The 14,423-nt window shown below is 42.2% G+C and overlaps 1 protein-coding gene across 2 annotated transcripts; it reads right to left on the bottom strand.

Annotated features, from left to right (window-relative positions):
- Positions 1-8,793: 8,793 nt before the first annotated feature.
- On the bottom strand, positions 8,794-11,504 carry LOC146492088 (nuclear receptor subfamily 0 group B member 1-like). 2 transcript variants are annotated; one of them, XR_014872501.1, is made up of 3 exons: positions 10,893-11,504; positions 9,439-10,647; positions 8,794-9,320 (listed from the first exon to the last, which is right to left on the bottom strand). XR_014872501.1 is itself a non-coding variant. In XM_085152267.1 (2 exons), the coding sequence occupies exons 1-2, from the start codon at positions 11,434-11,436 to the stop codon at positions 10,415-10,417; spliced, it is 777 nt and encodes a 258-aa protein (XP_085008393.1). In that variant the 5' UTR covers positions 11,437-11,504; the 3' UTR covers positions 8,794-10,414. The 2 variants fall into 2 exon arrangements, 1 of the variants encoding a protein (XP_085008393.1); XM_085152267.1 differs by having other exon boundaries at positions 8,794-10,647.
- Between the last annotated feature and the right edge of the window lie 2,919 nt (positions 11,505-14,423).

The raw sequence follows: 14,423 nt of genomic DNA on the forward strand, positions 1-14,423 counted from the left end.
TTTATCCGCTCCACCCACCCCTCCTGCCAAAAGTAACACGGATTAGAATGTATTGTGCTCTTTGATGTGGCATTGTGTAAATATAATCAAGACAATAAGACGATTAAGATGAAGACAATCTAGCCATATTCATGAAAACCGGTGGTCATTATTCACAACGCCTCTCAAAGTAGAAATGCTACGCGTCCAATCCAAGAGAGACTTCGACTGGAGTCCGATGCTCAGCGCTCCAGCTTTTGGGAAGCCGTGGGAATGCAAACTTTTTCTTAGCGGGTGGGGGATGATACGTACTATTGTTTCACAACGACAAATTGGGAGCTTTTCTGGTGGCTGGCGTGGTTTTGACGAGTGACACGGTGACAAACGGTGATGAATAACAACGACAATATATAGCACAGAATTATTCCAGGCACTTTCACGACTCGTGAGACGACGTCTTTCCTGTTTTCTGATTTATTTTCTATTATGTATCTGCAATGTTCATTAAAAGAGATACTGTTATTATTAATAAAACCACATTTATGGTAATGTTACTTCTCAGTTGTTGTGTATGCTGTGTGTGCAGAGTGGGTTTTGTTTGCTGAAAGAAGAAAGGAAGAGAAAAATGCCACCCAGCTCACTTTGTTTATGGAGCGCCGGCATAGTTTGCTGACGACGCCCGGATCCCTTTTCTTGGCAGAGAGCCGATAACGGCCCCGACCGCCATAACTCTCGCGTCTGCCGTAAAACCTTGAAACAACAATCAATAAGTCTCCTTATTCCACTCAGAGACTGAATCAGAACCGGCCTCATTTTAGAATAAGACTAAATCAAGTCAGTGCATTGAGGAACACTTTAACCCCCCCCCTCCATAGCCTGATTGCTGTTTGACCTTAATGCACTTTTGGCAGCAGACATGCAGAGCAGGAAATGGATTTGTTGCTCACGTACAAAACGCATTTATCAAGCACCTTTTGAACACGTCTCAGGATTTTTGTTTCGACTCAAAGTGCGATTTTTGCAGCGAGAATAATATATGTCACTGTGTCAGGCTGTTTGTAGGAACGATTCAAAGGTGCAGCTTCATTTATGTAAGTGGATCTTTTTTTTTTCAGTGGGAATTAGTCCACTGGAAACTACAAGCAAGTTTGCTGAGTAAAACTGTCACATTTAATGTCTCTAAGAAAATCGGATGCTTTGTCTTTCGGCATGCTTCGAGGCAAGCAGACACTATTTTATTCTTCTTCTCCCACTCTCCTCTGCCTCAGAGCGTTGTGCCCGTAGTGTAGCCATTTACTTGTTTGCTGTGATCAAAGCAACAGCGGAGGAGAGAAGGAGAAAAACCCAAAAGCACATGGGGCGGGGGGAGAATCACGAAGATTCTGCCAGACGGCGTTACTCAGCCCCGGCGTACTCGTCTTGAATGAAAAGAAGCTGGTTCGGGTTGAGCAATTGTAAGCCAAATGAAATAGAAAGACTTATGTTATAGTGAAGTTGAGCTGTTATTTATTAGGAATATCTCCAGCTTCTGTCGGAGTAGGAAGCTAGCACCTCTGGAGCACTCTAAAGCTGTTATAGCGCAAGTGGAGCATTTACTCTTCAGAGCATTATGTGAAGGAGGCGCAAATGTCAGGCTCATTCAGACAGGATATTTAACCAACCAGCTCTTTGATGCAATTTACATTTCTTGATATCTTGTTAGGAAAACAGTGATTTATTGAAATATCTGAAAACGTATATGGAAATATAGTGTATAAAAATAACTGTACAGATTTAATGAGCCTGAAAGTCAATATTTGGTATGATGACATTTATTCTCCAGCACAGTCACACTTGTCATGTCTTCAGGAATAGTTCTCCAGACTTCCTGAAGGGCATTCAAAGCTCTTCTTTGGATGTTTCTGCCTTTTCTTCCGTTCTCTGTCAACATGATCCCACGTTGCTTCAGTAATGTTGAGGTCTGAGCTCTGCAGAGGCCGATCCATGACTGATAATGTAACACTAGGTGCTTTTCTACTCAGGTGCCGTTTGCAATCATGCTGAAAAATGAAGCTGTTGAGGTGCTGCCCAGATGGAATTGCATTGTGGGTCTCCAACACCACTGGCTGAAATGCAGCCACAAACCATGACACAGCCTCCACCGTGTGTTACCGAGGGCTGCAGACACTCTATCCTGACCTGAACCACATTAGGGTTCATCACTCCACCAGACCTAATAAATTCACTCAATTTCTGGAATAATCTGGGATACCTCAGCTTTTTCTCCCTGTTTGCCTTCATTAAGAATGGATTTTTGACCCTTGCACTGAGAATGTTTTTGATGAGACTTCAATGAACAGCAGATGAATCAGAATTAATCTCTCAGGTCCTGTGCTTTATTTCTTAAGGACTTGACTTTCAGATACTGTCCATCTGCCACTTCTTTTTTTGTCAAGCTCACTCATATTTTTTAAGGACACGCTGCACACCCTGCTGAGACGTGAGAGGTTTTCAGTTAATAGCTCTTTGGGATTCATCTTAATAGTGCAGAAATACCATTTTATGTTTTATCCTTGATATTTTTCATAAATTCAGCTAAAGAAAATAGAACAAATAACGTGTTTCTGACAAGCTGCTAGAAGCAAAGTGTTCTTTGCTAAATTATTTGTTATGCATAGACAACACTGGTTCATCCCTCGACTTAGGTGTTGTTGTTGTGTTTGAATGATCGATCAGTGTTGAGTGACTTAACAAAGAACCAAAACTTTAAAAAAATCCCTCCAAAATGATGCAGTGAAACAAAAGCAGCCAATGTACAAAGAAAGCCTGGCTCCTTGGAAGCAAAATATAAAGAAATAAGTGGTTGTTTAAATCTTTTGCACAGGACTGGAACCAGACTGTCTGCTGTTATGTTCAACATGCGAGAGAGAGGATGACAGACACTGGGGACCTAGAGGGTTGGGTTATGTCTCGTCCAATCGACTTCAGTGATTAAAGCAGATGCCCGAAATTGAACCACAGATGTTTTCAGATGGTGCTGCTGCACCTTGTGCTGTTTCCTGACACCACTCACCGTCACCCGTGTCTCTAACACGCAGGCGTCTTAGCTCTGCTGCTAAATCCCACCACAGTTCTGTGTGGAGGCGGAAACCTTTGTCTGACTTTAACCTAAAGCACAACATCACTTGACATTTAAAAAAACTGAAATGACATCAGTGTGCGCCTAAATGATCGAAACACATCAATCTCCAGCCTTAAACACAACCACTTTCAGGATTGATGGTTGAATCTAATCTTTTTCTCTGACAGATCGGCTGTGTGAACTTCTTTTTTTCCCAGAATGGAAAAGAAAAGCTGGAGAAGAAGAAGGTGAGAGTAGCTGGACTGGATGAGTCAGTGCCTTTTTTCCCCCCGTGTGGAGCCAGCTGCATCCTGCGTCATGCACTCACACACACAGACACACACTCACACAGACACACACACACGGAGCTGGTGCCAAACTAGAGAAATAATACGTTCCCCGTGGCCTTCACGTCTATAGCATTGAACCACACTCTAATCATCTGTGCATATGCGAACACCGAAAGGAGCCAGATGTTTTTATCCGAGCTGACATGTTGCCATATGGTGTGTGTCTGTGGAAAAAAAAGGGGGTGGGGGGGCCTCACCCCCCCAAACACAAGCACAAATGAAATCATTTTCACTTCGTTACAGTGTCACAGCAATAACAGGATCCCTGAACAAAACATGGTCGGGATAGAGAGCAGATCATGTACATACTGTTCATGCTCAGATGTTTTGTTTCCTCCTCTCCACACACACACACACTCTGGTGAAGAGTATTACTCACTCTGGCAGGTATACCAACCCCCCCTCGTGTCCCACAGGGCCTTGTTACTCCGAGCTTGGTGCTCTGTGCCCTGTGTGACATACCTTCCACTCGAAGAACCGGGCCAATTGTCTGTGCGGAAAGGTGGCGGTGGAGGCGGTATGTGTGTGTGTGTCTGTTTGAGAGAGAGAGATGGAGCTGAAAGCATTGGGAGAGTACATACAGGCAGCTGTTAACCCAGTTTTGGAGTCATACTGAACTACCGCACATGTGCCATCCTTTTTCAGGATGGCACATGTGCGTGTGTGTGCGTGTGTGTGTGCGCGTGTGTGTGTAGGATGCCAATCATGGATCACTGATGGCTTCAGCTCACTGCTGCTTCCTGCAACAGTGGCTCTTTCTTTAATTATTTATTACTTTTGCAGCAGTGTGGATGTCTGCGCTGCGAGGTGAGTGCCTGGTATCGATCAGCTCTGGATGCGGCTGGCTTATCAAAGGAAGCTGTTGTTTTCATGTCTTAAAGGAAGGCAGCAGAAATAGTATGTGAAACCATGCCCACTTATAAGAATCATAAATATATATACATATATATAAATACAAATGTTGCAACACTGATTTTGAGCCAATTTCTATCCATCTGTTTCACAATTAGCAGCTGCAGGCAGCAAAGTGGCCACCTTAGGACATTCAAAGTGAAACGCTGCCATCTGCTGGTCGTTTGTCGCCCTGCACCCTTAGCAGAGACTCATCCTCGCAAGGCATGCCGGGAGCAAAGGAACCAATTTGAGCCATTATGAGGGAAAAGTGGAGTGATGGGTTAGATCATTGAGTCATGATAAAAATCGCACACATCTTCAGTAAATTGCTCCAGCTGAAATCTTTTCGCCGTTTGAAAGCTATAATTGTGATGAATGGAGGGCTGCACATTTCCCTGCGAGGCAGCGCGCTGCTGTTAGATAAACTACTGCGGTTACACGCGAGGGGTGGAAAAAACGCCCTTTTAATTTGTCCCAAACGAGAAATGATTTTTATTATGGGGATGATCCGCATAACAGACCCGGCACCGGGTCAATTCATCACGAAGGATGGGCTGCGTCAGCTTTATTTGTGCTGCATCAAATTACCTGAATTAAAGCATGAATTAAGACAGATGATACTTTGTGAGCAAAGCTAAAATCAGATAATGTGACAGCATGGAAGTAGACCATACATATATTTAAATAAATAAAAAATAAAAAAAGAATTAAGTTCTGAGAGGTTTTTTTGGGGGGGGAGGGGTAATTGGATTTAAGAAAATGTAATTTAAACAGGGAAGCACCTGAAAATGACCCAAATACTTTAGAAAAAAAATACCAAACTAAAAATAAATAAATATGAAATAAATAAAACTACAAAAAACAACGTATAACTTTTTTATTATTATTTTTTATTTAAATCACAGTAGAAAGAAGCTACTGTGCTAATTATGCTAATTATGCGCGTTAAGCTTACGTAATCAGGAGAAGAGCGTCAGGTGTGTCAGTGTTGCTGTCTTCTATGAGCTGACGCTCCTGCTGACAAATGGCGGATAGCAGCAGGTATTTGAGCTTCTAAATATCTCTTTTTGTTTTTATTTGAAGTTAGTCGAAGTTTGGAAACAAAGAGCAGAGAGGCTGCTCTGCATTTATGCAGTCTGTTATTCAGACTCAAAACCATATTTTGGCAAACAAATAAACTGGATTAACACAGCTGGTTATGTATATTATTATCAGCAGTTTGCCACTTTGCCAGTTTAACTTACACATATTAAAAAAACAAACAAAAACAAAACCAGCAGGTTTTTTTTAGTTTTTTCACTCTGACATTTAAATTACGGAGAGCACTGAAATGTTTCTCTTCAGGAAACCAGTGAGAACAAACTGTGACAGCATAATAATTTTGGGAAAAAGCTTAAAAATGCAGAAGGTTACATAGTTGACAAACTGAATAGAAACATGATGCACATTGTGCTGAAATATGCTAAACTCTAAGGATCTGCTAAAGGACCACTGCTTTCAGCTGTCACCACAGTGAATCATCTGCAACCCTCTGCGTGTCCTCCTTCACTACATTCAGCATCCTTTTGTTCCTCTGCTACACATCACAGCCTCACCTCTCTAACGTGCTTGCTCAACCTTAGCTGTGCCTCTGATGTACTCCCTTTGAGGGCGCACTGTAGTTCATCACTGAAAACGTTGGTGTGCCTAAGAAGGAGGACCTCTGTTGGAATCTAGATAATCAGCAGCTTGGACACATTCAGTACATCCATGTATTTTATTCCTTGCCCCGGCTGCCGTATTGTAGGATGAGAGGCGGGGTACTCCCTGGCAGGGTGTATTCATGTATTCTTTATATTGTCTCCTTAGGACCTTAAAAAATGTGATACTATATTATCAGAACCACGAGGACTTCTACAGCTAACTATTTACACAAACCTGTCTTTTCTTCCAAAAACAAAAGATGTTCAGCGAGCTCCTAAAACCACAATAAGATATGCAGATATGCATCTGTATTTAATAGGTTGCACGAGATGGATTTGTAGATTTGATTAATATCACACTAATTTCTAATGAGTTTCCCTCGATCAGATCATTGATTTGTAAGTTACGTGTGTCATGAAAGTCTAATCTGTGTGGAGTCCACATGCATCGGCTTATTATCTGTGACAGTGGTTTGTTTTTCTGAGGCTTAACGCTGACGCCCACAAGCTGTGTTGTTTCTGGTGTGAGATCGTGCATCGAAAGGAGAGCGCAGTGATCTCAGGCGAGCTTAGCCGGTGTTCGGCTCGGTAGCTGAGAGGAGAAAAGGCTGTTGATGCAAATGCTTGGAACAATGTGGTGCTGATACTCGGGGCCAGGCTTAAAATGTCTATTGCTGCCTTGAAAGGATGTATCTGAAGGAAAGAAAAGACCCGGGAGAACACGCTCAGAAGCACGTGCTCAGCATACGCTCATTGTCGTGGGAGCTGAAATGTGAAGTTGGTAGCTTGTAGACTTTGATACCTGACTCTTAATAATGCAGAGCCGGCAGCCTTGAAGATTGAAAAGCTTCTAGTCATGAACTCCCTGAAATGTCGAACGATCACTGTGGTCAAAATAAGGGGGAGTAGTTCAAGAGGCTCTTTAGTTTCATAAAGTGCAGATACACAGATCTGTTTTTCTAAGGACTGTCTGCGTCTTGTGTAACTCAAACTGTATTCATTTAACCACAAGAGCCTGGCTCTTACTTTTTTTGGAGCTGCCAATACCTGGACAAGGTCATCTTGCTCTCTAACCAAAAAAAAAGAAAACGTTTTTAAAAGCCCCTTTCTGAAGTTTATCTCAAAACAGAATTTTCAGCTAGGGGTTGAATGATATATCACTATCAGCCAATATCAGGCTTACTGATCAGCGGATTACCAATACCGTGGCCAATATTTATCTGCCCTTGGAGATTTGACAGTGTCGTGATGAAGAGCTTTGGTTTATAGGCCACAAAAATAGGAATAAATGCCAACAAAAATAAGCTTTAAAAAAATGTGCAAGTATCGGCATCGGCTATCAGTCAAGTTATCGTCCTAAACATCGAAGTTTTTTCTTTGATCCCTGGATATGGTGACAAGTGGCTCTGACTGTGAGATAAAAAAAAAATAGCCCATTAGGAAATTTCTATGCATCATAGCCAGCTTAAGTTATCCCATCAAGTTGGATCGATAACCTTCCCCCCCCTCCAGTTTTACAATGTGACACGGTAGCCGGCTGGTTCAATACAGGCCATCATGTCATAATCACACCCAGTCCTGGGATTTGAAATAACACAGAACTCTTCTTCCAGCTGAGGCAAAAATTGGAATTAAGTGTGCACCGGGGGAGATGATTCAACAGGAAATGTTAATTCACATTATGAACACAGAGTGTGCAGTGCCTCAGGAGGGAGAATCTGCAGCATCATTATGTGCGCTTTAATTCCAGCTGGGGGTTTTTTCTCAGGTAGCAGCATCCCGTGACACCTGGGAGCAGGAGGGAGACGAGAAGCCGCTCGGCGCCGGTTCCTATTAATAAAAACGAGGCATCAAGCGGCTTCTCGCTGAGCGGAGACGTGTTTACCAAAGCTGTCGGAGGAGAGAGATGGAGCCCAAACCACCGGTGTGTTACTTTCTAAGCTGACAGATGTTTTAATTGACACCCGTACCTTTTGTTGATGATGGACCGCGTATGTGTGAATTCGGATATGATAATAGGAGTTCATGAGTTTGGGAAAAACATTGCATCAAGCTACTCTGTAATTCTAATTATAGATACACTTTGGTTTACGTAGACAATCTTTAAAAAGTGAAATATTTATGTCAGAAAGTCATGGGTGATTATTAGTGCTGTTCAATACTGTAAATTATGCTATAGGTCTGATACCAAGTAAATATAGGGCCAGTATTACTGATGCCGATACGAATACTACTAACTTATAAATGCAGCTTGTAGGGACGATCACGGTTTACGGCATGAATCGTCATCAATTGCAAACTCCAAACACATTTTAATAACAACTAAATCACTGTCATTTTTACTTTCCACAATAAAATGCACATTTCAGCTTTTATTTTGAAATTGGATGTGTTTTGGAGACCTGGAATATAAAAGTACTTTGGGTGACTTCTGTTGTTTAAATGTGCTACAGGGCATTAAAATGATGGTGTGATGGTCGTGTATTTTTTAGAAATGATTTTTTTTCCCCATTTAGTATAGTAGCATATTCATACGGAAGCGTAGAGCTGCCACCCAGGCAAAAGAAAAATACAAGTGTATCACGTTATAACGTGAAAAGTTTATTGTTCTAACAAGATACTTTTCCTGTTTGTAGAATATACCTTTCACGTTTGAACAACATAATATCACGTTATTACAATATACATAATTATCACGTTCGTACAATATAATATTTATATTGTACGAACGTGATAATTATGTATATTGTAATAATATTATGTTGTTCAAACGTGAAAGGTATATTGTACAAACAGGAAAAGTATCTTGTTAGAACAATAAACTTTTCACGTGATAACGTGATACACTTGTATTTTTCTTTTGCCTGGGTGGCAGCTCTACGCTTCTGTATATTCAGTAGGGCTGTTCGATATAACGATATATATCGGATGACGATATAAAAACGTCTATCGTTTCATTTTACGCTATAGTTTGTTTCGTGGTGTCGCAAAATAAACTGTTTACGGCAATATTTTTTTCATAGTTTTGATGGTCACTGTAATGGCTATATTAATTTCTTAAAGTTCTCTCTTTCTCTTATATTTTATATAACCACACTACAGACGGACAATCGCCTGTTTTTATGCTTTATGGTTAGCAACAACGACGGTAACACCCTCGCGTGTCTGCTTGTTTATGTTCCACATAAACCTTTCACAATAAAGCTCACGATTCTGTTGAGACTTTTCAAAATAAACTGAATCACGTGAAAGAGCAGATTATTTACGGATGAGAATTAAAAAAGAGCCGTCAGGTGCTAAAAAATAAACCTTAGACTCAAATGTTAGAACAGGCTTTTCCCCACAGCACGCCGTGTAATAAATACTCACAAAGAAAACGGCGGCCATTACAACTTGTGTCTAAAAATGTATAGTTTCATGCATCGGTTAAAACACTCGACTCCAGCTACATGACGGGCAGCTGGAAACACTTCCCGCAAGACGAGCTGCCCGAGATTTACATAATTTACAGAAAATGTTACATTTTTGTGATTTATATCGTTATCGGACGATAGATGTCTTATATCGGGATATGAGATTTTGGTCATATCGCACAGCCCTAATATTCAGTATATTTTTTGTCATTCCAAAAAAATAACTTAACACAATTCAGTGGGCTACATGCCAGACTTGGAGGATAGAAACATTGGTCCTATCCTTTTGCTTTAACTTTGTGTCTGAAGCAGTGAGTGAAGCAGCTATATGTTCTAAAAACAGTTATGTGATTAGGCTGCCTCTTTCAGTTGCTCTAAAAAGATACTGACAGATCTGCATGAAGATTTTGCCGAAATGAAATTAGAATAGGAACGTTTGGGAGCCATCATGTTGGTGTTCTCAAGGAACAGGAAGCAATTCAGAAAACCACCTTGAGGTGGAGTGAACTGTCAGCTGTGGCAGAGGTTTGCAGTGTTTGTCTGCTGTCATTAGTTGTTTCTCTCTCTCGTTGGATCTGATTTTCATGAATGCTTTAATATCACTGATTTCAAGCCGCGGATGATTTTTAGGGTCTGACCTGGATGTTTTTGATGTGTATGTCAAGCTGAAGGTGGAGGGAAAAGCTTGACTGCAGTATGTTCTTACTGAGGATGTCTGCTGTCTCATTGTGGAGTCTCTTTAGAACCATTAGGGGATTCGTTTGCTCCCGTCTGAATAATACTGCCTCCTAATGTAGCAAGCAAAAACAAACAGATCCTAGAAGGTAATCACTGTCATTTATTAAGGTCACTGTATGTGCTGTTGTCCTCGGTGTCCACACACAAACATAAAAATCATGATGTGCAGCAGAGCAGTTCATTAGACGTTCTGACGGTGAAAGTGTAGCAGTCTAGAACATGGTTGCATGAAATGCGTCTGCTATTCAGTCCCACTGTTTACCTCTCACAAAACATAGCAAGCACGTGTTCGTCGATGCTGCTAGTCCCAGTCACCGGTCTCAGGAACAGTCCCGCCACCGCGTCCGGGTCCACGGCGCGCAGGGTGCTCAGGACCACGCGAAGCTTGCCGGACCGGCTCGCGTTCCCCCGGTTCCCCACCTGCTCATAAAGCGCGCGCTCAGCCTCCCTCTGAAGCGCGTGGATGTACTCCTGACACTCCAGCTCAGGCACTTTAACAAGGCGGACACAGACAGGGAGACATGTTGGGCTGCTTAAATAATCACTGTTCACCCACCCTGAATCCACAGCTGTATAAATGCGTTGGTGTGTAATGCTGTTAGAGGTGTGTGTGTTTGTGTGTGTCTTGTAGTAAGAGGAAGATTTAGGTCTAGTTCAACCCGGTATATTTATCAGAGCAGGGTTATGACACAAAGCCGTGTGGGTCACTCGTGCCTGAGTGCGGGTGTAATCTTACCCGGGGTGAACAGTATCGCTCCTTTCAGAAACGCGTGTTCTTTGACGGTGATAGTGAGTCCTCGGCACTTCACCAGAAACATCTGGATACTCTGCACATCACAGAGAGGCACCCCAGGGTGTTGAGCGGCACCGGCAGTGCGCTCTCGTCGGTCCGCGTCGTGCGTCAGAATCTCGTGTAACAGACTGGGCTTCTGCGTCTCCACGGTGTCGAAGTCCACGGAGTCCTGCACCAAGCCCAAGAGCAGCAGGGGCGCCCAGCTGTTGCGCACGAGTCGGAGCTGGTCATCGGCTGGCAAACCCCGAAAACACGGCACGTTTTTCACGAACCTGAAAGTTTTGAGCAGCACCTCGCAGGCTGCTCTGATCACGGACTGTGGAGCCCGAATGGCCGCCAGCTTCCTCATGGACGCGCAGGAGCAACACCGGTGCGCAGCGGTCGTGCCCTCGCGCGCCTGCGGGCACAGAGCGTCTCTGTTGAGGATGCTGTAGAGGATGCTGCCATGCCCCGTGTCCTGCGTGACTTTACACTCGCAACACGACATGGCGCCCCACGCTGATTATGAGCTCTTCATGGAGAGTATCATCTTTTTTATAGACTTGGAGCACAACACCCCCCCCCTCCCCCCAAAAAACTATACCAAAAACATACTTCCGGTTAGCAGTTTTCAAATTAAAAGGACGACAAAATGATAGCAGACAAATGAATAGCTACATCAACAGTAACGCTTACTTTAAGGAAAGAAAAGAAACATTGGAATGGGGGGAATGGTTTCTCCTTATGCTTTTTGTTTTTATAGGCTTCAGTCCCGAGTGCATCTGTAATAATCTGCACATTATAATCTGCTAATTAATTGGACAGAATGGTGGGGTTTTTCAGGCATCGTTTATGAGTCATTGCTAAAATAATGAGTGCAATTTAAAAATGATGATGTTCTATTGTCAGGACAAGTGGTTTATAATCTTCCTGATGCTGGAAACAACAGCCAGCTGATTGGCGCAAAGACCTGTTGCCTACAGAGATGTTGCACAGTGCCCTCTGGTGGGAAAACAATGTAAAATCAACACTCATGGCATGGTTGAAGAGTGTTTCTCCAGTCACTGCTTTAAGTTTTCATTTATCAGCATATCAACAAGTGTATCAGCAAATCGCTAATATTGTTTGGGCTCTAACCAATTCAAAAATGTTCTCAGATCTTGGAGGGAATAAAGACACGATGTAGAAAGATGGTTTATTCATAAAGAAATCAGGGATAAAATACATTAAGTTTTACTTTGCAGCATTTTCTTGGATGCTTTAGCTGAGTTTCCAAGTGACAGCTGAGGTTTTCATAATAATGTGAAATGATTCACACGTATGAACAATGATAAGATCATGATTGAGCACAATTTTCTATTAGTGTTAATCAAAATAGACTCAGTTCAATAGTTTTACGCTGTAACACGGGTTAGAATAGTTTTGTATAAATCACCACGTTCAGTTTAGTCTAACTGTAAAGATGTGTCATTTCCTCATGTCATAAATGGCACTGATATGCAGTGGAGTTTATTTAATACAAGCAGAGTCTATTTATCTTAGGTTTAGGTTAAACGCTGGACCCTGGGGTAAAGAGTATGTACAGATAAACATGGTGTGAAGGTGACAGTCGACCCTTGGAGGAGGAAAATTAGAAAGGAGATGAGTGGTTTCTTCCACAGGCAGGAAGTTAAGTAATTCCCAGCATTACATTGTTACTGTGGAAATCTGTTAAACAGTGACTGTTTTATGGTATGGATGGTCTGTTCTGTCATGCACTGTACATTGTTGTTGTGTGGTCACTGCAGGATAAATATGTGTAAATCTGATTTCTTTTCTCATGAAATCAGATTGAAGAAAAACATTGCTTTGACAAACAGCAGGCATCCCCAGAAAAAAAGGCTCAGGTACAAAAAGTCAGTGAAAGCACGAAAGACGACATCACCTCTACACTTTTACTGTCACTGACACGAGAACGGACTTTGGAAACATGAGTTAAAACTAACTGCAGTTTTCCTTTTTGCTTTGTGTAGAAGATGCATGCAACTTTTAAAATGTTCAACAAATATAATAAAGCAACTTGGTAAACTTGGACACTCACGTGCTATTTATATAATTTTAGTGTTAGACAAGCATAAAAAGGAAGCTTTTATTTTGAAAGCAAAATGGTCCAAGTTTCAGCCTCACTGTGGCTGCATGTAGCTGGCTTGATGGAAGACTGAGTTGTAGGAGTGAAATGGGTTCACATAAAACACTAAGCAGGGGCCTCTGGCAGCAATTGATCTGAAGCTCACATGTGCTTATTTGTAACGGTCCACGACGCTGTTTGTTGTGCATTCAGTGATTTAAGGTTAACGTATCCTGCTCACTCTCTGAGGCTTAATTTGTTTTTGAATGAGTGTACCATGCTGCATATTAAGCTCCGTTTGTCTATGCAAAGACCTGCAGATGGCCTTAGAGGACAGAATACAGTAAAACCAAAACATGTAAATAACCACCTCGTACCACAGGGTGTACTCGATGTCTGCGCCGGGTCTGCTTTGTGGTTAGCTGTAAGATCTTGCTACAAATTCAGAAATACTACACACTTCTGATAAAGACCGGGAATTTGGCACCTCTGAGCAAGTGACTGACTGAAATGAGTCAGAATCTGCGTCAGGCTCTTTGTGTTTGACTTTCAGTTTGACTTGAGCTCTAAAATCAGTGACGATCTCTCACTTGAAAGGTCCTGACATTTAGGACTTTGTGGTGGAGTGTTCGGGAAAGTTTTCACCGCAGAAGGTGACAGACTGCTGGCCGGCTTAATTCAGCTTGTTTACAATCTGTGGAGCAGACACAGAAGTGACGGACACGGCATAAGTGAAGGCCGTGGAAGAAGTTTACTTAAAAATAAAAGTTGTTTTATTTTTTGCTTTTACTTTGAAGGAAAATTGGCAAACCTTTCAAGCAGTTTTTATGAGATAAGCCAGCGATTCTGTACATGCAGTTTTAATATTATTAGAGAATTAATGAAGAAAAGGCTTCAGAGCAAGTGTCCTGAGGCCTCTCACAGTAGCTGTCAGGTTGCCTGGTTTGCTACTTGAAGGACGCGTGAAGTTTTATTCATAGCGAGACCGAAACGCATAAAACCAAACAGCTAGTTCTTTGAGTCTGACAGTCTGCAGCCCTGCAGGTAATAAAATAAATTCTGTACTCAACTTAAGCCAAAACAGAATAAATATGATGTAGTTCTGAAGTTTTTGAAGTTTGTTTTGTTGTTGTTTTGATGGAAGTCGTGCGGCTAAATTCTCTGTCCATCACTGCGTGAAGGATGCTGCCGTTTTCCGAAGCGGAGTCTAATCTGATCAGGTGTTTTGGGGCGGAGGCGTGCAGCCATTAGAGTTTGATTCCATTTCCTCAGCTGTGAGGGTTTGAAGCAGCAGGCTGATGGAGGCATAAAAGGAAAGCTGCCCTCAGTGTGTAATTACCTGACAAGGCCAGACATTTCTCCTTGTGCGAGAATCTGTTTCTATAGTA

This window comes from Neolamprologus multifasciatus, chromosome 23 (assembly GCF_963576455.1).
Source record: "Neolamprologus multifasciatus chromosome 23, fNeoMul1.2, whole genome shotgun sequence".
Taxonomy (NCBI): domain Eukaryota; kingdom Metazoa; phylum Chordata; class Actinopteri; order Cichliformes; family Cichlidae; genus Neolamprologus; species Neolamprologus multifasciatus.